The sequence below is a fragment of the Tripterygium wilfordii genome, chromosome 12 (genome assembly GCF_013401445.1).
Source record: "Tripterygium wilfordii isolate XIE 37 chromosome 12, ASM1340144v1, whole genome shotgun sequence".
Lineage (NCBI taxonomy): Eukaryota > Viridiplantae > Streptophyta > Magnoliopsida > Celastrales > Celastraceae > Tripterygium > Tripterygium wilfordii.
Genome location: NC_052243.1, coordinates 3,508,953 through 3,529,800, shown reverse-complemented (window position 1 = coordinate 3,529,800; position 20,848 = coordinate 3,508,953). Strand labels below are relative to the sequence as shown.

General features: G+C 38.1%; 3 protein-coding genes across 3 annotated transcripts; 1 reads left to right on the top strand and 2 right to left on the bottom strand.

Moving 5' to 3' along the window:
- The first annotated feature begins 9,619 nt into the window (after positions 1-9,619).
- On the top strand, positions 9,620-14,232 carry LOC120010359 (alcohol dehydrogenase-like 7). Its single transcript, XM_038861132.1, has 10 exons — positions 9,620-10,022; positions 10,128-10,264; positions 10,380-10,426; positions 10,884-11,209; positions 12,366-12,448; positions 12,540-12,615; positions 12,790-12,854; positions 13,268-13,363; positions 13,467-13,631; positions 13,760-14,232. The coding sequence occupies exons 1-10, from the start codon at positions 9,968-9,970 to the stop codon at positions 13,874-13,876; spliced, it is 1,167 nt and encodes a 388-aa protein (XP_038717060.1). The 5' UTR covers positions 9,620-9,967; the 3' UTR covers positions 13,877-14,232.
- LOC120010360 (phosphoprotein ECPP44-like) lies at positions 14,114-15,143 on the bottom strand. The gene is made up of 2 exons (XM_038861133.1): positions 14,773-15,143; positions 14,114-14,676 (listed from the first exon to the last, which is right to left on the bottom strand). The coding sequence occupies exons 1-2, from the start codon at positions 15,031-15,033 to the stop codon at positions 14,302-14,304; spliced, it is 636 nt and encodes a 211-aa protein (XP_038717061.1). The 5' UTR covers positions 15,034-15,143; the 3' UTR covers positions 14,114-14,301.
- Positions 15,144-17,521: 2,378 nt separating this feature from the next.
- LOC120011085 (lysine-specific histone demethylase 1 homolog 1) lies at positions 17,522-20,281 on the bottom strand. Its single transcript, XM_038862125.1, has one exon. It carries the CDS (start codon positions 20,164-20,166, stop codon positions 17,701-17,703), a length of 2,466 nt encoding a protein of 821 aa, XP_038718053.1. The 5' UTR covers positions 20,167-20,281; the 3' UTR covers positions 17,522-17,700.
- Positions 20,282-20,848: the final 567 nt, after the last annotated feature.

Here is a 20,848-nt window from a genome sequence, read left to right as displayed (position 1 = left end):
CATTGATTGAGACTTACCCAACCGATATGGTATTTGAGGCATAACACTTGATAGTATTTTTTAGATGCCCATGTGTATATATATACACACCAATAACACCTCACCTGAGATTGTCAAGGTTTATTCTCGACTTGGTAGTACCCAAGTCCGAGTTCTCCCCCCCGTTTACTTACCAAAAACAACTTCAATATACTCGTATAGTTTTCTATTCTACCAGTATATGTATGATATTTGCTATCCATCTAACCTTGTAACTATTTATGTGTACACTACTTTAGGGTACATTGACCTACCATATACACTATTCAACGGCTCTTTTCCTTCAACTTCAAGTTGTAATGCTTTGACTTGTGTGTTGTGTAATTATGTTCGCATGCTTTTCAGGGGTCTTATATTTGTTGGCACGTTAAGTATATTCCCTTGACATGCTAGACGTCTCTTCCTAATGTTTACTTTAATACTAGTCGTTGTAGATCATAATTAATTAACATTTGAATTAATATTAATGATGAGTGCATGAGAAGGTGTAAGCATGCAAGAAAAGGTCATCAACTGGATTGGTAATTAACCACAGCAATAAATCATACCCATAAACGTTATAACTAGTGAGAATTTTTGGGAAGTAACAAGAAACCCATTAATGGATATGTAACACCCTACTCGAATACGCGGCATGATAAACATTTGCAATGTCAAGTTTGAAGCTACCACCGAGTGACGAAAGGGTTCAGTGCTTTGAATCTCATATCGCCTAAGGGAAGAGAACAAGTTTATAATATAATAGATTAAACTTTCCAACCATGTTAGACTCGTTTAGGGTTTAAGGTTTAACTAGGTTTGGAAACTGATTCCATTACAGATCAATGAAGACCATATAGTGCATGACAAATAGAAATAGTTGTGGAATATTATATACTTGCTAACAAAGGCAACCTAGGAAAGTAACAAAAAGGACCCTATATGATATATATTGGCTCAGACGACCTAGATAATATGCAAAGGTAAGGAGTAGCTAGGGTTAGGAAAAGTTATTCTGACCATGAGCATATATGATTGTCATTTCATTCCTTTTTATCCACAAAAGTTGAAAATCCAATAACATACACGTATAATTTTTACTTTTTCAAGTTGAGAGATCTAGCAGATCCACTGGAACCCCTACACCCACACAATCATGAAAAAGTTGGAAGGATTTTTCATCACTTTTACATGCATCGACCTCGAGCTCTTCAATCAATGTGCAATAAGTCTTCCACACCCACTAACATTGTATTGTGAGTAAATATATACACACACATTGTGACCTAATTTATGTACATTAGAAAACAGGTTTAATTAATTGTCACATTTATACTTGGCTGACAAAGTTACTTTTTGTAATTTTTGACTGTTCCGATGATTCAACCATGACCAATTTGACACTGTAATAAAACTCAGTGGGAAAATTGGACAATTAAAGGAGAGTATGGCATGAGAACAAAGTCAATATCACACTCTGCAACTTCTCTACATTCACACAACTTTGTACTGTCAAAATAATTAATTGGGTATAATTGGGGGTAGATATCGAGTTTTTAATGCTTAAACATATTGGTTGCCCTCACAAATATATATACAATTTCATACATGTAATTATAACTATTTGTGGGAGTTTGTAGTTAAAAATATAATATTCAGAAAAATAAATAAATAATAACAAAAAAATTCACAATATTTAAGGAGAGAGGGTTGTAGGAATGATGAGTCAGACTCCGACATATCAATAGACAAAAGAAAAGATAAAAAAATGACAGAAGGGAATATTTCATCTCTATTGGCAGCAGGTTGAATAATTATATAGGACTATTGATATACATTCGGAAGTCGGTAACTTTATATGTTATATCTTTTTTTTATTATTTTTACAAGTTAATGGGGCTCCATATGTTTCATTTTTGCGTGCATAAAGAAACAAACGTTCGTAAATTTAAGTTACAAACATTCGCATTTGAGAACTCGCATACATATATAAACATATAAGGTGATCAAAAGATTGTTTGACCTATTTTTACTTTTTAATCCCAAATTAATTAACATGCATGGCCAAACATAACAAGTCAAAAGGGTTGCATATATTTTTGCTTGAAACTTTGAAGTTTATTCTTCTTCTTCCTAGGATTCCACACCAAGTGATGTAAAAGTGGTAGTAGGACCCCATTAATGGGGGACATAGTTTTTTTCTAATTCAAGTGGTAATCTTAAAATTCAAGTGTTTTGGTCCATCTAGTTCAAATCATATTTGAGTCATGACAATCACATCCATCAGACAGTGAAAGAATATTTATGAGTCCTTGTCTTCGAGAACATTAGAAGGAGTATAATTGTCACTTTCAGGGTGTCAAAAATCAAAACTACATTTAACATTAAGTATTTGCATAAACCATTTATATTTGTAGTCAAAATTTTCCTTAATTTTATGTTTAATTTGACTTATGATCAGTGAATTTATGTGGAGAGACTTCTATTCACTCTGAAGGTAACCTAATTGATGAATGTCTCTAAGATTATTGTATGGATTTGAGAGGTCTTAAGTTTGATTATCACTGAAAACAATATATTTGTGGTCACATGTTGGGTTTTAACCCAACTTACCTTGTCGTTGAGTGATAAATTTCTGTGCGCGGATATGATGATTTGAGTTAAGACTCATATCGGATATTCAAAGAATAAGTTTATATCGAATGGTAAGTGAGATAATAATAACGATGCTATTTTTTCTACAGATAAACGTTACCATCTTCATTGAATTTTATGGCTGTTGCTTACGTGTTTCAACAATGTTACGACAATAACAACAACAACAATAATCATTAAAAAAAAGAAGAAACAAGAGTAACTTTTAATCAGGTCGGTTTGTTGGGGGAATCCAACGGTTCATATGAATTCTAACACCATTACTTCCTGCCCTGGTGAGCCCCCGCACCCAAGAAAGAGAGAGATGTGTATGTAAGAGGAATGAAAAGACAGAAGAGAAGGAGGAAGAAGAAGAATAAGTGTGATGATGATGATACTTTGATTCAGTCTAAAAAATACCCATAACCCACTCCATGTCTGTTTAGAGAGAGGGGATTGGGTTGGTATGTGTGACTCTATCACTCTATATTATGAACCATCCCATCTGAATCACTTATAATTTTTTTTTAATCTCTGAAACCAAATATTCTTGATCTTGTTGATCTTTCATCTTCTCTCTTTTAACACTCTTTCTTTCCCAAACATTAATTACACCCACCTCCCTCCCTCTCTCTCTCTCTCTCTTTCTCTCTCTCATATTCACCGTGTGTAGTTTACTGCTGCCCTTCTTCTCTTCTTAAACAGATCACCAACCCATCTCTATGCCCCTCACTGCATCAACAACATCTCTCTCTCTTTCTGTTAATTTGGTGTGTGAGTTCCAATGGTGAATACTAGGACAGTGTTTGATTTTTCATGTGGGTTTGACAAAGGGTTCCTTGCAGAGTTTATTGGCATTCTGTCCACCTCCCCATGATCCATGCTATTGGCTTGTAATACTAGAAACGATGTCGTTTTGGCTATAATAATAGGAAGGAGGAGGAAGAGGAGGTGGGCATTACTGCCAACTGAGCTCTGTTGGCATCTCTTTGTAAAACCCTAATGATTTCTCCCTTACAAGCTTTTTCTCAGCTGTTTCAATTGCATGATGAGAACGATCAGGTAATTCTTTATCTAGTTAATTTCTTCTGGTTTATATTTCTAGTATTCTTTGAATCCTTTTCATTTTGTTAATCTATATATGTGTGCTGTTTCGTTTTCTGATGGATCTCAAAGAGGCTCCCAAATATGAACCCTAGACACATACATTTGTGTGCAAATTTAGAATTCATCCATCAATCTTTCTCTATTTCATCCGTATTTCGTTATTCTATTGTAAACATCGGTGATCTAGGTTTTGATGCCAACAAACCCTCAACCAAGATGATTAAGACATATACTCACACAACAAAAAAAATCTAGGGTTGTGATAAGTGAAAGTAGTTGTTAATTTCTTGAGAACTTAAAAGAAATTATGAGAATGAGAAAAGATGGGCTTTTTTTCCCCCTGTTGTGAAGGAGACAGCAATGATGGCTCCATTAAAGGGCCGCCTCATTTGAAACTCTTAGGGTTTCTAGCCACTTGTTTGTTTTTCTGTATAAGAGCATCCACAATGAGAATAATTTGAAATACTTGAGATGATACTTTCTTGATAAGTTAAGTGCTAGATGTTCACAATGGGTATAATGGAGTGTATTTCAAGTACTTGAAATGTTACTTTTTTGATAAATATAATGCTACATACACACAATGGGTGAAAAATTACACTTGAAAATTTAGTTGTGGAAAAAGGATACTTGAGAGTTGGAGTATGTATATAGTTGATGAATAGTGAAGAGAGAGGTGATGAATAGTGAAGAGAGGTGATGAAAAGGAAGAGAGATGATAAAAAGGAAGAAACAGAAGATGAAAAGAAGAGAGAGATATGAAAAAGAAGAGAGAGATGATAAAAAGGAAGAGAGAGAAAATAGAGAAAGTGAGTATGAAGTGTTGGAATGTATGGAGTGTTGATGAATAATGTATATTGTGGGATTCACTCATCCAATTAAATTGTGCCACGTAGGATAGATGAGAAAAGAGAGAATGATTTTGAAGTGCTGGATATTTGGTGCATCACTGTGTATGCTCTAATCATCTTCACCATATGCTCTATGTAGTGTACTGAGTATAATCATGCATGGTTGAGAGTTGAAATAATATTTGAATTCTCAATCAAGTGTGAAGAATTTTGTGTTGATGATATGGCTTCATCATCTCTTGCAGCCTGCAAAAGCATTTTTTTTTCCCCTTATTGAAATTATTTATTCAACTTTTTGTAGGACAGGCTCATTATTTGGGGTAGCCCTACAATTAATTCGTTTGTAGTGTAGAACTCCCCAAAATCCATATACGTAGGCTCATCATGATTGAATTCTGTCAGTGCTCTTTTAATGGAGAAAGAATATCCATCTCTCTCTTTAACAGCGCGTGTACCTCAGCCTACTGGAGTGGGTCAAAAACTCAAAATATTGTTTTAAAGCTATATATATATATAACTATTGGAGTGATAGTACATATATAGTTAGTAAAATTTTGTTTGGGTCAAACTATATGGATTTAAGAGGTCATGATAGGTAATACCCTTATGGAGTTATAGTAACATGCCGAGTTTTGTCTCAATTTATCTTACGTCAGGTTATAAACTTTTGTGTGCATGTGCGTGGGTCTAACGGTTCGAGTTTAAGCTCACGTAAGTGAATTGTCAAATGGACAAGCTTGACTGGTGTGGTTTTCGATTATTGCTTGTATGCATTGATAGTAATGATTCTTTTGGGGACCATATACATGCTTTTTCTTTGTGTTTTGAATTTGGGTCTTTGTATTGATCAGGGTCTGGGAGGGACCATTTGCTAAGCCAAGAAAAGAGTTTCTTGTGTAGGTCTCCATCTCTATTCTCTATTTAATAATGGCTTTCTATGAGAAACTATCATTAAAATGCATCTTCCATTGCCGCTCTCAATTCGAAAACCCAGGATTGTTGACTATGATGTTTGGATTTTTGTGGTTTGGATTTTGGATTACATGCATGCACAGAAATGCATGTATGTGATAACATGAATAGTTTTACTATTACTTTTATATACCTTTGAGTACTGCAGGACCAGTATCCATCCTGGTTTGACATAACATTAATGAAGATTTTGACCATCTTAGATGCCGAATGTATTGGAGTTTTTGGAGAAGCAAACGAGGGATAACAAGTAAAACATTATAGGCAACTTGTAGTAGATTCCAACGGCATGGGCATCCATGTAACTTATACTAGATTACCAGCATGTCATGTTGGGTTCCTTTTTCTCTCATCCTTCAGAAAATGATCCAAGGAGATGTCCGTTAGTACTCCATCCCCATGAGAACTTACATATACATGCACCTTAGAAGGTTTCCGCTAATAAACCAAGGATATAGACATGTGGTTACAGCATTGCATACAGTGCCTAGTAGTTTTCATGACCAATCCAGCTTACAGAATCAACTTCCAGATGGGGATTCAGTACGCAGACTTACCCCACATAATACGCGGAGAGACCGTCCAGTGAGCCCTTCTTTATTGATGTTTACTTCTGTCCGGGCTCCTAATGGCTGCATTAGCAGAGCAAGAAAAGGTTCGGTTTTGTAAATGGAGAAGCCCATGGATTGTTCTCAAACAAATGTCTTCTGCATGCCATATATATAGAGATCTAAACTCTGCTGCTGCTGCTGCTGCTTTGTCACATCATCGATCCACATATGGAGATCATCAATATAATGTTCTCGTAGTGATTTGTTACATTTACAAGTGACTGTTTTGATGTGATTGCCAATCGTAATTTTTTGGGATTAAATATTTGTATGTGAGTGTGGTCTAATGTTTCAACTTTGTGATTGCAGGGTTTGGAGAAGCCAGGGTCACAGATAAGCCTGCTTAACTCTGTTGAGCCCGGCTAGATGCCTCGGGTGGGTTTGGATTCCGTTTCTGGGCCTAGGCCCGAAGACCGACTATGCACTATACATTATATATATATATATATATATATGCAGACAACTGCACTCTCTCTATATATTGTGCATTGTCTGTGTATATATATGTGCAATGTATGTGTACATATATGTGCATGATACATATATTACACATATGCATATACATATATAAATAATACATATATAAATATTAAATAGTCAAAAGTCAACCCGACCCAAAGGCCTAAGGCCCGAGCCTTAGGGACTTGTGCTGGGCATGGACCTCAGTTTGAGGGCCAATCCCAGCTCGAAGCCCGATTCTCAAAATCGGGCTTGGGTCTGGGTCAGCACGATACCGAGCCCTAATGAAAGAGGTTTTTTCATGTTTTATTTCTTTGGGAACCGATATTTGCATACCATATTGAACTCAACACACATAATTACTTAATACACTCTTAATTGGTTTTCAATACACACACTGAGTTTCTTAAAAAACTCTTTCATATATATTAATTATATAATATTTAAAATCCTAAACTACCCTTTCCCCATCCATATATATCTCAACTTCCTTCCTTTAATAATCATTGAAATATTTTTGACAATTATTTCAAAATCAATTCTGTAGATTAAGTTTAGAAAATGGAGAAATAGACACAAAACACTTGATATTATTGAATTATATTAAGGAGAAATAGACAAAAAAGGCTTTATATTATTGAAAAAAAATTCTAATAAATTATTGCATACCTTTTTTGTAGTGAAACAACAAAGAAAATGTCAAATCACGATAACAATCAATTCCTAAATATACACCACACTCGAAAATAAAAAGATGATGGTTAAAATTTCCATATTGGAGGATAAATCTCCACCATCAAACATGGAAGGGATTAACAATATCATATTAACACAATTAAAATTTAAAATAAAAAAATTATATACTCACTTTATTGGGGGATTTTGTCCAATATCGCTCTCTTCATTGTTTTCAACGAGATTCTCTGTAATGTTGTTTTTTTCATAATTTTTAGCAAGTTTCCTCTCTTCTTCAATGTAACTAGGCGAAGACATTGAATTCTCTGTCATAATATTGTTCTTGTAATCCATGAATATCCAATATTGGGAGCAAGATGAAAGACTAAGAGAAGATAGGAGGCGAGAGGAGAACGATCCTTCGTATACAAATTTAATTAAAAGATTTGGGTTACAAAGTTAAATTTAATTGTATTGTATTGAGTAAAAAATATGGGTGCAAAAGGTAGATAGGTTTTAAAGTTATTTCATTTAAGGATGAATTGATAAACTAAAATATTTTTAAAAAATATGTGTGTATTGAGTTCAAATTTGTGTGCAAATATCGACACCTTATTTCTTTTAGAATTGATTCCTTGTTCTTTATGGATTTTAGAGTTAAATTTTAAATTGGGCTGGGACTTGTTTTGTTAATTGGTCCCTCCATTTTGATGTTATCTTAATATGTTTGTTTAAAAATTTGTCTCTTTTTGACCTTTTTGGGCTTTCCCTTTAAAGTTAAAATGAGGGGTGTTGCTATACAAACCCACTCTAATCTATTATCTATGATTAGATAATAGATTAGAGTGGGTTTGTATTGCAGCACCCATATAGTAAATGAGAGCATCCACAGTGATGCACCAAATATCCAGCACTTCAAAATCATTCTCTCTCTTCTCATCTATCCTACGTGGCACAATTTAATTGGATGAGTGAATCCCACAATATACATTATTCATCAACACTTCATACATTCCAACACTTCATACTCACTTTCTCTATTTTCTCTCTCTTCCTTTTTATCATCTCTCTCTTCTTTTTCATATCTCTCTCTTCTTTTCATCTTCTCTTTCTTCCTTTTTATCATCTCTCTCTTCCATTTCATCACCTCTCTCTTCACTATTCATCACCTCTCTCTTCACTATTCATCAACTATATACATACTCTAACTCTCAAGTATCCTTTTTCTACAACTAAATTTTCAAGTGTAATTTTTCACCCATTGTGTGTGTATATAGCACTATATTTATCAAAAAAGTAACATTTCAAGTACTTGAAATACACTCCATTATACCCATTGTGAACATCTAGCACTTAACTTATCAAGAAAGTATCATCTCAAGTACTTCAAATTCTTCCCATTGTGGATGCTCTGAGATGGGTGTTTTTAGAAAATCCCTAAAATGAGTAGGGATTCTATTTTCTATTAAAGCTATCATAACTAAAACTTTTCAAAATTTTGAGACCTGAGAATTTGGGGATTCTAGCCTCCTCGGCGACGGCTTAGGACGCTTCACCCCAAGACCGCCTCTATCCGTAGATCCTCTAACTAGAATATGAGCAACTCGATTGCAATTCCTTAAAACATAATGGTAGCTCACCCACCCTTCAAAAATATAAAATTTAAAATAGTTATATATAATATTTATTATCATGAAAATATAATATAATAAAAAAAAATCCGGGAGTGCACGTAATAAGCTGGAAATGTCAAATGTCAACAATAATACAGTTTTAAAATGGTTGTCATTTTCTTTTCTTTTTTTTGGGTTTTTATCTCTTCATGAACTGAATCTGGACGAGTTTGTGAATCCCAACACATTAACAAAAGCATTTGATCTACTCATTGAAGGGAAGTGTCTCAGATCGGTGCGTGATTTGAACGGACAAATGAGTTTCTTCTTGACATGTTAGACCCTGTATCACTGTATAACATGTGAACCATGGTTGGTCTTTTGCCAAATATGGTTCTCTGGTTGGATAATGAATCACTGCTTTACATTTTCTTATACGACACTACTCGGTTGCTCTGCTTCTAACATTTCCACTGTTATCGCCGCTTGTCTGTTCTTTTTTCTGGCAAAAAATCAATATCAATCATTATCCAATTGCCTAGCAGGTCAAACCCACTTGTTCATTTGTGTGGATTATAGTGTCTGGTGAGGTTGATATGATTATAGATAATATATATTATATATATATATATATAATATATTTTTGGATAACCGAGTAATCATCCAGTTTAGCATATCCTTTCGGACAAATGGATGAATGGTTGATTTCAAATAGGATGCATGACCTACTGCTCTGCAACTGACTTGTTCAAAACATGTGATGCAAATGTGACATAGAGATGATCTCATACGCGAAACTGGAGCCAAATGCCAGATGATTAACCCTTGGAGAACTTAAATTTTTGATTTTCGAAATGGAAATTATTTTACAATTTAAGATTCTCCTTATATGTTCGGAATTTTCATTTCTGTCTCTCTGACAACAGCCATTAATAGCCAGCCAGAGAGTAGCAAGTCGTCAAATAACAAGAGAAAGCGAAAGAGGGTTGACCCATCAAGAACAAGAACACAACAGTGACTCTTCGCCATGGATAGTGGAAATTCAACAAGCAAAACTGCAGGGAAGCCGATAAGATGCAGAGGTAGTGTTCGTTTTCACTTTCTTATTGTTGGTTCTGTTTTCATGGCAGAGTGTATCTGTATGTATTATGAATATATGAGATTGATGTAAAACGAACTGTATGTAGCTGCCGTTGCTCGCGAGCCGGGGAAGCCTCTGGTCATGGAGGAGATTATAGTGGCTCCTCCAGAGGCTCATGAAGTCAGGATCAAGATTATTTGCTCCTCTCTCTGTCACAGCGATATTGTCTTTTGGAAAATGAAGGTATCTTCTCTCATCAGTTACTGATCTGCAATTCCTCTACTTATGGCAAATATATCGATTGAAATCGTTTTGGAATTGTTACATGTCTTGATGATCGGTTTTGGTTTGCTTGAAGGATTTTCCGGCAATCTGCCCAAGAATTCTAGGCCACGAGGCCATGGGGTAAGTTTGAAGCACTGCTACTACTGGATCTTAATTTTTGTGTTATTTGATTTTTCCAATTTTTTTAATGCCCTCCAGCATCTGAGGTTCTTGACATAATTTCCCTTTGAGCCAATATGTCAAGATTAAAAAATTTCATATCGGTCTAGCATAACCCAATCGAGTGATTAAAAATTTCATATCGGTCTAGCATAACCCAGCCGAGTAATTGATAAGCAAAGTTCAGCTCCTCTCATATTGAATACGCATTACCAATGACAACGGTTTGTGAAGAAAAAATCCGTGTAGCCCATGGTGTAGAACGGACAATATCTTCAATGTGTTTAAGGCTTGGAATTTCAACACGATAAGTTGGAGCCTCTTGATTCAAATGCATAGTCATGGAATGAGATTGTTTGGCAAACTTTGTATGGTAGCATCATTAGGAAAATCTATGTACTGATTGAACATGTCACAGGGTTGTGGAGAGCGTCGGCGACTATGTAACTGATGTCACTGAAGGAGATGCTGTCATCCCAGTATTTTTGCCAGATTGCAGAGAATGTGGGGATTGCACATCCAAGAAGAGCAACTTGTGTTCAAATTATCCTTTCAAGGTCTCTCCTTGGATGACTAGATACGAGACAAGCAGATTTACAGATCTCCAGGGAGAGATTTTACACCATTTCCTATTCGTGTCAAGTTTCAGTGAGTATACCGTGGTAGATGTGGCTAATATTGTAAAGATCAACCCTGCCATCCCTCCCAATCGGGCTTGCCTACTGAGTTGCGGGGTGTCCACAGGTAATATGCTTGAATTTTACAGCTTGTTTTGCATATCCAGTCGAAGGTTTATTATCGTGGGATGAATCTCTAATCCCATTGTCTCAAATGATTCTCTAAATTCATTCTTCAATCTAATGATAAACGTATCAGGAAATTCCCTCTGTAACTTGTTTCAAAATTGTGGTTGATTTCATGCATTTAATTTGGTTAGAACTTCCTCTTTACCTTCAAGATGTTGGTCAATGCTAGGTATATATATAAGCAGTGTTTTTGAATCTAGAGGTTAATTGTACTTTGGCAACTTAACATAACGTAGAGTTTGGTTTTTAGGGGGTGATAGTGGAAAAGTTGACAGATTAGTCACCCTTACAGAACACCTCTTACGACTTCTCCTTCAGTTCTTTTGAAGTCATTGGATACTTTTACTCGTCCAAGAATCTCCTCCCATCTTCCACTCCATCCCGAAGAGTAACTAGGCCCAAGTCAGTCACGTTTCATGTTCTAATTGAATACTTTCCTCTCTGTTTTTTTTTTTATTATTCTCAAAGGAGAAGATTATTCCTTTTATCAAACATGTGGATCCAACAACAATCTTAAGAACATTGGCTAGTGATTGTGAGGCTCCAATTCTTGACTGAAGGGGACGCCGAAGGCCTTTGACCTTCCGTCCATTGGATGGATAGAGAGGGAGGGTAGAGCTTTTGGTTTTTTGTTTTGTCGTAGAGTTGAACAATGAAAATAGATGAAATGGCGAATGCTTGATCAAATGCTGGTCTTTGAATACTGAGACTTCTCACCTGAGTGAAATATGTGATGCCTGAATTTCAACTGATATTAAGCCTCATGGGGATACTGTTAGGTGTAATGTATATGATTCCTTGCTCTACATTTGATTTATATCGATTGGATTACTTGTTTAGCATGAGGGGGAGCCAATATTTACTATCAGGGCTCCCAAAGATGCTTAGCAATGTAAGCCATTCTCCTTTCTGGATGATTTCCCCTTTCTTTGTGAATCAAAAGTTTAAAAACTCAAATCAGTTTCTGTAAATTTGTTATATTCAGTCTGACCATCCAATCAATGTCTGTCTCTGTCAGGTTATATATTTTGAAAATCTGGTTTTGGAATTTTTGTTTAATTCTGGATTATCACACTGATTGATTGTCGTTTTAGGGGTCGGAGCTGCTTGGAGAACTGCAAATGTCGAGGCAGGATCAACTGTGGCTATATTCGGGCTGGGATCTATTGGATTAGCAGTATGTTCATGAAAATATTTATTTGTTTTCTGTTTCATTACCTCGTCATAGGTTTCTGACAAAAGACTAAGGGATGTTGGGTGGTTTTTAGGTTGCTGAGGGAGCGCGACTGTGTGGTGCGGCCAGAATTATAGGAGTTGATATAAATTCTGACAAGTTTGAAGTTGGTGCGTAAAATTGATATTGCTTTGCTTTCCCTGAGAATGAGCAAGTTCTGATGCATCTGCACTCCATAAGCAATTCCCAATTGTTGTGGTTGATTAGTATGAAAGTAGTAGATAGTTATATTTTTAAAGCTGATTGAGTAATTGTGCTGATAGTTCTGTTTCTTGTCCATACAGGGAAAAAATTTGGAGTCACTGATTTTGTCAATTCTAAATGCTCCGAGGACAAACCTGTGAGCCAGGTTATCTTCTCTACCTATGGCATTTGTGTTTTTTCTTTTCTCTGTCCTAAATAAGCATCGTATGTGCTTTTCATAGCACCCGGCTTAAGTGGTCGTGGGCGCAAGCATCTGCAGACTGCAATGCCAAGTTTTACGGTGCTAGCGAGCTATCGTGTGGCAAAAGAGACTCAGTGCTCTGAGTGTAGAATACAATATGTCAAATCTCTTGAACCTAGTGAACTCGTTTTATGGACCAAAGGGTCTAGGAGAACAAATCCATGTAGGCTAGTTTGAGCTGCCCCAAAGCAGACAATATTCACTAGACATAGGGAGGAGCGGGCTGTTACACTTTTGTTGGCTAAAGTTCATATGCACCATTAGATGATTATAAGTACTTATTTATCTATTTTGTTTTGTTTTATCACACAAAGCAGGTGATCAAGGAAATGACTGGTGGGGGTGCAGACTATTGCTTCGAATGTGTGGGTTCGGCATCCTTGGTGCAGGAAGCATATGCATCCGCCCGAAAGGTCTGGCTCTCTCTCTCAGCTACAAGCAAACACAGGCACATTACTGCAAATTCTATCTAATCTTATTGACTTACTTTGTTGCGAATGATTAATGTGACTTCAGGGCTGGGGAAAGATAGTTGTTTTAGGTGTGGACAAGCCAGGATCACAGGTATGCCTTAGTTGTCTTGAAGTCCTTCATGATGGGAAGATCCTCACTGGAGCCTTGTATGGAGGTTTGAAAGCTAAAACGGATGTTCCCATACTCGTACAACGTTATATGGACAAGGTAATTGTGACTTGCTCTTACTGTTCATGTTCTTGCATTCCAGTTATCGTCTGGTCTGCATAACCGACTGAGAGACTGTTGTAATGAGAGGAATACTGGCCAGATGATCATTGACGTGCTATTTGCAGGAATTGCTACTTGATGAGTTTGTCACACACGAGGTGAAGTTTGAAGAAATAAACAAAGCTTTTGATCTACTTCTTAAAGGAGAATCGCTCCGATGCGTGATTTGGATGGAGAAATGAGTATGTTCTTTTCTCATTTTATCTTGTGCAATAGCTACACCAGCAGGCACAGCTATTGTTCTTGCATTGTTCCGCCTACTTGTTGGGCACTTTTATGCAAGGTTGTTTGTTCAATAAGTTAATGACTTTCAGGCTTCCAAAAACGGAAGTGTAAGGAAGAACACTTGACAATTTCAGATTATTTGCATTTAAAGGACATGCAGTGGGCACTCCTTTGCATCTATGACAACATATATATATATGAATGCACACATACAAGCTATTGTATTTGACTATGAAAACCAGAACAAGTAACAAAGCATGAATGAAAAGACAAAAACTTTAAAATAAAACAATATGCCCAAAAAAGGAAGAAAGAAAACAACTGGACAAAGAAGACGGACGACCATGATCATCATTTCCTAAGGAACACAGAAGTTGCATTCTTAATGGGAAGCACTGTCTTTTTCCTTTTCCTTTTCCTTCTCTTCCTCAGTCTTGGCATGATACCCAGGAAGCTTCTCCTTGATCTTGTCAAGGAACCCTTTTTTCTCCTTGGCCTCTCCTTCATGAGCTGCCTCAGTAGTTGCTGCATAATCTGTTGATGGAGGAGGAGGAGGAGGAGGGGCCTCTTCAGTCTTCTTGTCCTGACCTGGTAGCTTCTCCTTGATTTTGTCAAGGAAGCCTTTCTTCTCTTCAGAAGCAGCTGGCTCCTCAACTTTCTCTACAGGGACAGTTACGTCTTCCTCATGCTGCTTCTTCTTCTTCTCCTTCTTTTTCTTATTCTTCTCCTCTCCTTCACCTTCTTCCTCATCACTTGACTGCGTCATTTCATCGAACAGTTAGTAAACAAGAACTGAGAGACAAATAATTTCAGTAAAATGAAGTTTCACAAGGTCAATTCTTAAAGAACTCACAGAGCTAGAACTGCTGCTAGTACGGTGTAGCTTCTCAAGAAGACCACCGTGCTGCTTCTCCTTCTCTTCCTCCTCTTTGTGTTCCTCTGTTTCAGAAACCTTGACCTTCTCACCAAACTCAGAGGCGATGACCTCCTCTTGTGGTTTCTCCTCCTCTTTCTTCCCCAAGAAATCAAAAAGCCCTCGATCCTTAGCTTCAACGTCCTGATCACCAACAACAGGGGTGGTGATCTTGATCTCCTGCTGGTTTTCTTCAGCCATTTTGATCAAAAACTAAACAGAGAGTAGTCTATTTGAAGATTTGCTCAAGAGAGAATGCTAGTAATTGAACACTGAAAAGTGAGATTCTTTGTTGAATTGGTGAATTTAGAGACTGGGTTGCCATGCCTTTTATAGCATCAAAACGACGCTGATCTTACGCGATTAAGAGAAGAGAAAAGGGGCCCAATCGAACTCACTGACGGAGACACGCTGTCCTGTCTAGGAGGACCAGCAAGATAGATGGAGAACACGTGGAGGAACTAAGTGCGGGGTTGTCCTGCGTCGGGCCCGGAAAGTGTCGGCAAGCGCTGGATGAATGTGGAAGGTCGGTGTATGGGACCCACAATAGATTTGATGAGGACACGTGGCTCGAATTGAGAATTACGACTGTATGGTACGCCGTTTTGTATAATACAAAGATCATAAGTGCTGTACATACAAGTAGTTCTCATCCTAAAAGCATCTCAGCAAGGGGACACCCATTCATTGGGTGTTATGATATAAGGACCTCATTGAAATTTGAAAATCACACCCAATTAATACAATAAGGGTCACACATTCTCGATATGTTTTTGGATGATACCTTTTGGGATCTTTATCATTTTTGTATATCGATGGTGTTGGCACCGACTATGAGGTTGAAGTTGTTAAATTTTCTTTTAGTAATCGAGAACGACATACAAATTTACCTAAAATTTTACTTTTTGCACATTCGATATAGGTTTAAACTGAGTTGTCGTGCCCATGTGTACAAAAATTTAGCATGTGATTACTAAAGCGAAAACCAAGCAAGTGACAGTAAGGATATTGCTTCTAATGAGAATTAAACTCAAGCTCTTAGAGATTTACCCAAGGGCGAAGCCAAGAATTATAGTTAGGGGACTAAAAGTTGACGGGGATAGCGCCCATGGAAATTTTTTAGGGCTATTTATAACATTACACCTATTTAATTAACATTATATGTTACTGATATTAGATGATTAAGCATTTAAGCTTATCGAGAGTTGAGAGTCTTGAGACGAATTTACGGAGCAACACATACATAGTTACACACTTACAAAATTGTACCAACGAAGGAGAGTAGTATACGAAGCGGTTCATCGATCAGGCAAGGAAAGGTTGCGCTTGCACAAGAAGACAGTGAGGATAACAACTTAGCCAACTAGGGGTTTAGACGGTACTGTTAGCTCTTAGCCGTTTGGGACATTATACAATTAGGGTCTTATATATTTTGGTATGAGCCTGTATATAAATTGTATTTTTTTTTATTTAGGTGACAACGTGTATATTTTTTTTTTGAGTACAAGTACAAACACAATATACGACACACCACCAGATCAAGCCTATGAAAGTACAGGTGTCAACAGGCCCCACGCAGGAGGCACAAATCAAGCCCACGTAGGGGCAGACGAAACCCACACACCTCCTTGTAAATATTCGGAGGAGGTGAGACTAGAACCCATGACCTCAGTTAGGGACATGCAAAGTCATTGCCACTCAACCAATGACTCATTTGCGGTGACAACGTGTATATAATTGTATATACATTTATTTATGTATATAAATCTTTTTTATAAAAAATGTAGTCCCCTGATTTCGGCCCTAGATTTACCGTTAAATTATCACCCATGATTAAGTTTGTTACCACTGATGTCTTGTCACTTGTCGTAGATACGTTACTTGACAGGACACCACGACCACGAGGCTTGTGAAGTCAAGAACAGGTGGTCGGTTTAGTGTCGCTAATTACTTTAATAATCCCACGCTTGATGGCACTCATCCCGTGATGAGTAAGACTTGCCGACCCATGATTATCTTGGGTTGCATGCAAATATGCAATGTCGGTCAATTATCCATTTTTTAATGTATAAACTGTTAAAGGACTACTAGTCGTTTATGGGCCCATTTGGTAAGGCCTGGCTTCTAATCGTATGTGATGGACAGATGTAGTTTATGGGCCATTTTGGTGGCCTGGCTTCGAATTTTTACCTGTTGGATACTTGGATAGCTTTGTAGAAGCAGTGCAGGCCCAGCTCATTCTGCATAGTGATTGACTGATTGTGCCCATGATCCTGATCCTATTGAGCTTGCCAGGAGACTGTTTGATGAAATGTCTGAGAGAAGTCATGTTGATTGGAATTCCATAATTTCTGGCTAATTGAAGTGGGGAATTGAAACATAGGCGTTTAGACTCCTTTGCTTCGATGCCTAAGACGAATGATGGTACTTGGCAGGCTGGCAGCAATGGTAACTGGTTATGCAAAGATGAAAGATTTGAGTAGTGCAAGCAGGTGTTTTGATGAAATGCCTGAGAGAAGTGTTGTGTCAAATGATCCATAGCTGGGTTAAGAAAATATTACAATTCAAAGCCCAGGTAATATTTGGATGCAAATCCAATCAAGATAGATAAAAGTATTGAAACTAGAATCTTAGTCCATGGAGAGGTTAAAAAGGATCATATCCATTTCACCTTTAAACAGTTTCCTTGTATAAGAAAAACAAGCCATTATAAACGAGGGCCACCACAATGGGAGGAAATCCAATATCTGATAAATCACAATTCAAGCATTATCATAAAGTTACAATCTCTGCGGTTACAGAAACAGAACCTAGCTATATGATTGATTCAATGAGCTTCCTTATTACAGTTAACAATGGCGCGGATGTTCATATCCCAACATTTTGTTGGGATCTAGCTGCTTTGATGTGAGTGATAAGAGATTCCACATTATTTGACAAACCTTTCCTTCCAACCAACCTAACCCCAAAATTGTGAAATAACATTTCCATCCTTTTCTGATCTCCTTCTACCTGACTCAGCTCAGTTGCCTGTTGTCTTGAAATCAAGCCATAAAGAAACAAAAAACCAGAATCTAATTGTTGCCCATGCAATTCCACCCTTAGCAGTGAATAAGACTCAAGATCCTTTGTCCTGGGATCAAACAGAATAGAGAAGTTCCCAAATGTCAAGTCAGGGGTCTCATATAATTGGTTCAAGTCTCCTTCCATGTCATTATTTGACTTATCAGTTAAAGCAAGTGACCTCCTCTTTGCCACTCTCAGTATGTTAGCAGCCTCTCTCATCCCACTGAGAAAAGCTCCGTGCATTGTCGCTGGATACTGTTTGTTAGTGGCCTCTCCTGCAAAGAAAACTCTGTCATTGCCAATACTTTCAGCGAGAATATCATAATCATCTCCCGAAGCCCCAACTGCGACGTAAGAGTAGGAACCATAAGTGAACCGATCCTTCCCCCAGCGAGTACAGACTGCCTCTACAGGATCTGGAACCACAATTCCTTTGGGGTGGAAAATGCCCCGCAAAATCCTTAATACCCTTTTCACAGACTCCACTGGAGACATTGTCTCAAACTTAACTGCAGCATCCCCGGCGACAAGAGCAATTAGAAGAGGCCCTCCTGAAACAGAAGCGTAACTGTAAAAGAGAAAGAACTCGCCTCTCATACATGAATCTTCCATCAAATGCCCAAATGTGTCAATTTCTCCACCCCAAAAGTTATATGGAAACAACAATGCAACTTTATTTAATAAACCATATCCTAGTCTCTGGATCGCATCTTTCTTCCTCTGGGGAAGGTCGGGCACGAATTCAATGCTCCCCTTCTTAAGCACGCCTAATGGCACCGTACAGAGAACCATATCCCCTCGAAACTGCTGTCCACTCGCATAAATTAAAACGCCATCAACTCCATACCTAATACTCTCAACATTCCTTTCATAAAAAATTGGTAAATCCTCAGCAAGCTCTCTAACAAAGGTATCATTTCCACCAGGAATAAAACAATGATCACCACCCATCTCATGTGGGTCATCCTGATCCCAATATGCCATCGACAAGTTAGACATCAAAGAAGCATTCGCATATTCTAAATTAGCAAGATGCCAATTCAAGAGCATTCGCTCCTGCGGGTCTTCAGCCACCTTAAAGGCACACCTAAAAGCTTCAAGTGCAGTCCCTAGAGAAACATCTACAGATTTAATTTCCTCGATAATAGATTGCCTAAGCTTACAGACCCTATCCAACAATTCATTAAAAGAAACCTCCATCCTAGAATCAACCTCAGAATCAATAGCCTTCCCGTCTGGCAAATACAAAGGACAAATGTCTCTCACCTTATACAGAGGCAACTCCATCTGCCTTGCAAGGACTCCAAGTGGGTTCCCATTTATTCCTGTGAGGACACTACCACCGAGATCTGCAGCAGCCACTACTCCATTTCCCTTCATCTTCCGCGTCTTAACACGTCCCCCAGGACGATTCCTCCCTTCCAAAACCACGACCTTGAATCCCATTGAAACCAACTGCCTTGCCGCCACTAACCCCGCAAATCCAGCCCCTACAACAATCACATTGGCCCTCTCAGCCCCATTAAACGCCCTCAATTTCACTTCTTTAATTGCAGGAGCGAGCCCGAAGTTAACATAGCCATGGTTGACCAGAAAATCGTAAGCAGAGTCCACAAGCCCTTTGTGCTCGGCCCGAATTGACTCCAGCGCTTGCTCACGAGTCAACCACAACGACACATTTGACCTCCACCGAGACAAAATATGGTTACGCACCACGATATAGTTAGCTTGTTCGGTACCGCCGATAGTCGAGACTACATTCGCCTCAATTTCTTCTTCAGTTAGAGAATCAACTGGAAAACCAACAGAGATCGCGATCAAAGCCTCGGTATCCACTTCCTTGGCGAGTCCGCCGGCAATTCTGTAACGACGATTCCTTCCAAGCGACGGGTTGGCGTTGAGCTCGGTGAAAAAACGTTTCCTACGACGTCGTTTCCTGGGAGGAGGGACAGGCTCAGTGGGGTTAGGGTTCTGGACTTGGGATTCGGGAGGCGTTGGATCCGAAGAGTCGTCTTGGGAATCCGAAACAAGGGCGTCGAGTGTCGAATTGTTGGGGAGGGAGGGAGTGGTGGTCTCTGAGGAGTTAGGACGTTGAGCTTCCACTGAATTCGACGGGTCATGAAGAGGGTCTTCGGCTCGCTCTGAAGATCGAGTGACATCTGTTTCGTGAGAAGAAGTGGAGGACGCGGAGATGCCGCCTGCCCCGACGTCATTAGGGTTATCGGACGGGTCTTGTGGCGGGTCTGGTGTTGCCGTCGTTGTCTCCATACGGGACGTCTATTTTCACTCGTTAAAAGCCGGTACACGAACACCTCAAAGTGTAAAATCTGTTTAAAAATGGGCTTTTACTGGGCTCGTTGTTGTGATCATCGTTTGGTGAGCAAAATTTTTCCAAACCGTCCTACATCCTCGTTGAGCACGCCATCTCGATCTAACAAAATGGTGAGGTTTTAGGGTTTATTTGTTTTTAGATTTTGCATTAGTTTAGGGACAATAAGATTATTAATATATTAAAGTTGAATTAGTTTAGGATTTAGTGGTTTCTTCTGGTTGACGAATCAATTGGAGCGGATGTAAAAGATGAACATCATAAAACTGAGGCAAACAATGACAATATGACATAACTCTAACTTTCACTATAAATACAGTGCTTGAGAGCATAGAGGGGAGTTATCGAATGGGCAATGAAAACTGGGTGTGCTAATGAGGTGATGGTTGTTGTCATGTAAATATATTTTTCAATTTATGTAGGGTGTAAATATACAAAAATATTAGAGATCTCAGCAAAAGAGATCTCAGTCATCTCAATAATCAATATTGACCATTAATTGATATAAGTGTAAGGGTCCGTAAAACTTGATATACATCAATTAAAGGACATGATTGATTACTAGGATGACTGAAATCTTATTTACTGAGATCCCTATCACCTTTCGTAAATGTATTGGGG

What these genes read in the sequence shown, in the direction of transcription:
- LOC120010360 (XM_038861133.1), bottom strand. Translation starts at nt 15,033, where the DNA reads ATGGCTGAAGAAAACCAGCAGGAGATCAAGATCACCACCCCTGTTGTT. An exon ending in CTAGCAGCAGTTCTAGCTCT is followed by an intron (nt 14,677 to 14,772) that starts GTGAGTTCTTTA and finishes GAAATGACGCAG; the next exon opens with TCAAGTGATGAGGAAGAAGG.
- LOC120011085 (XM_038862125.1), bottom strand. Translation starts at nt 20,166, where the DNA reads ATGGAGACAACGACGGCAACACCAGACCCGCCACAAGACCCGTCCGAT.
- LOC120010359 (XM_038861132.1), top strand. Translation starts at nt 9,968, where the DNA reads ATGGATAGTGGAAATTCAACAAGCAAAACTGCAGGGAAGCCGATAAGA. An exon ending in TTCTGACAAGTTTGAAGTTG is followed by an intron (nt 12,616 to 12,789) that starts GTGCGTAAAATT and finishes TTGTCCATACAG; the next exon opens with GGAAAAAATTTGGAGTCACT. An exon ending in TACAACGTTATATGGACAAG is followed by an intron (nt 13,632 to 13,759) that starts GTAATTGTGACT and finishes TGCTATTTGCAG; the next exon opens with GAATTGCTACTTGATGAGTT.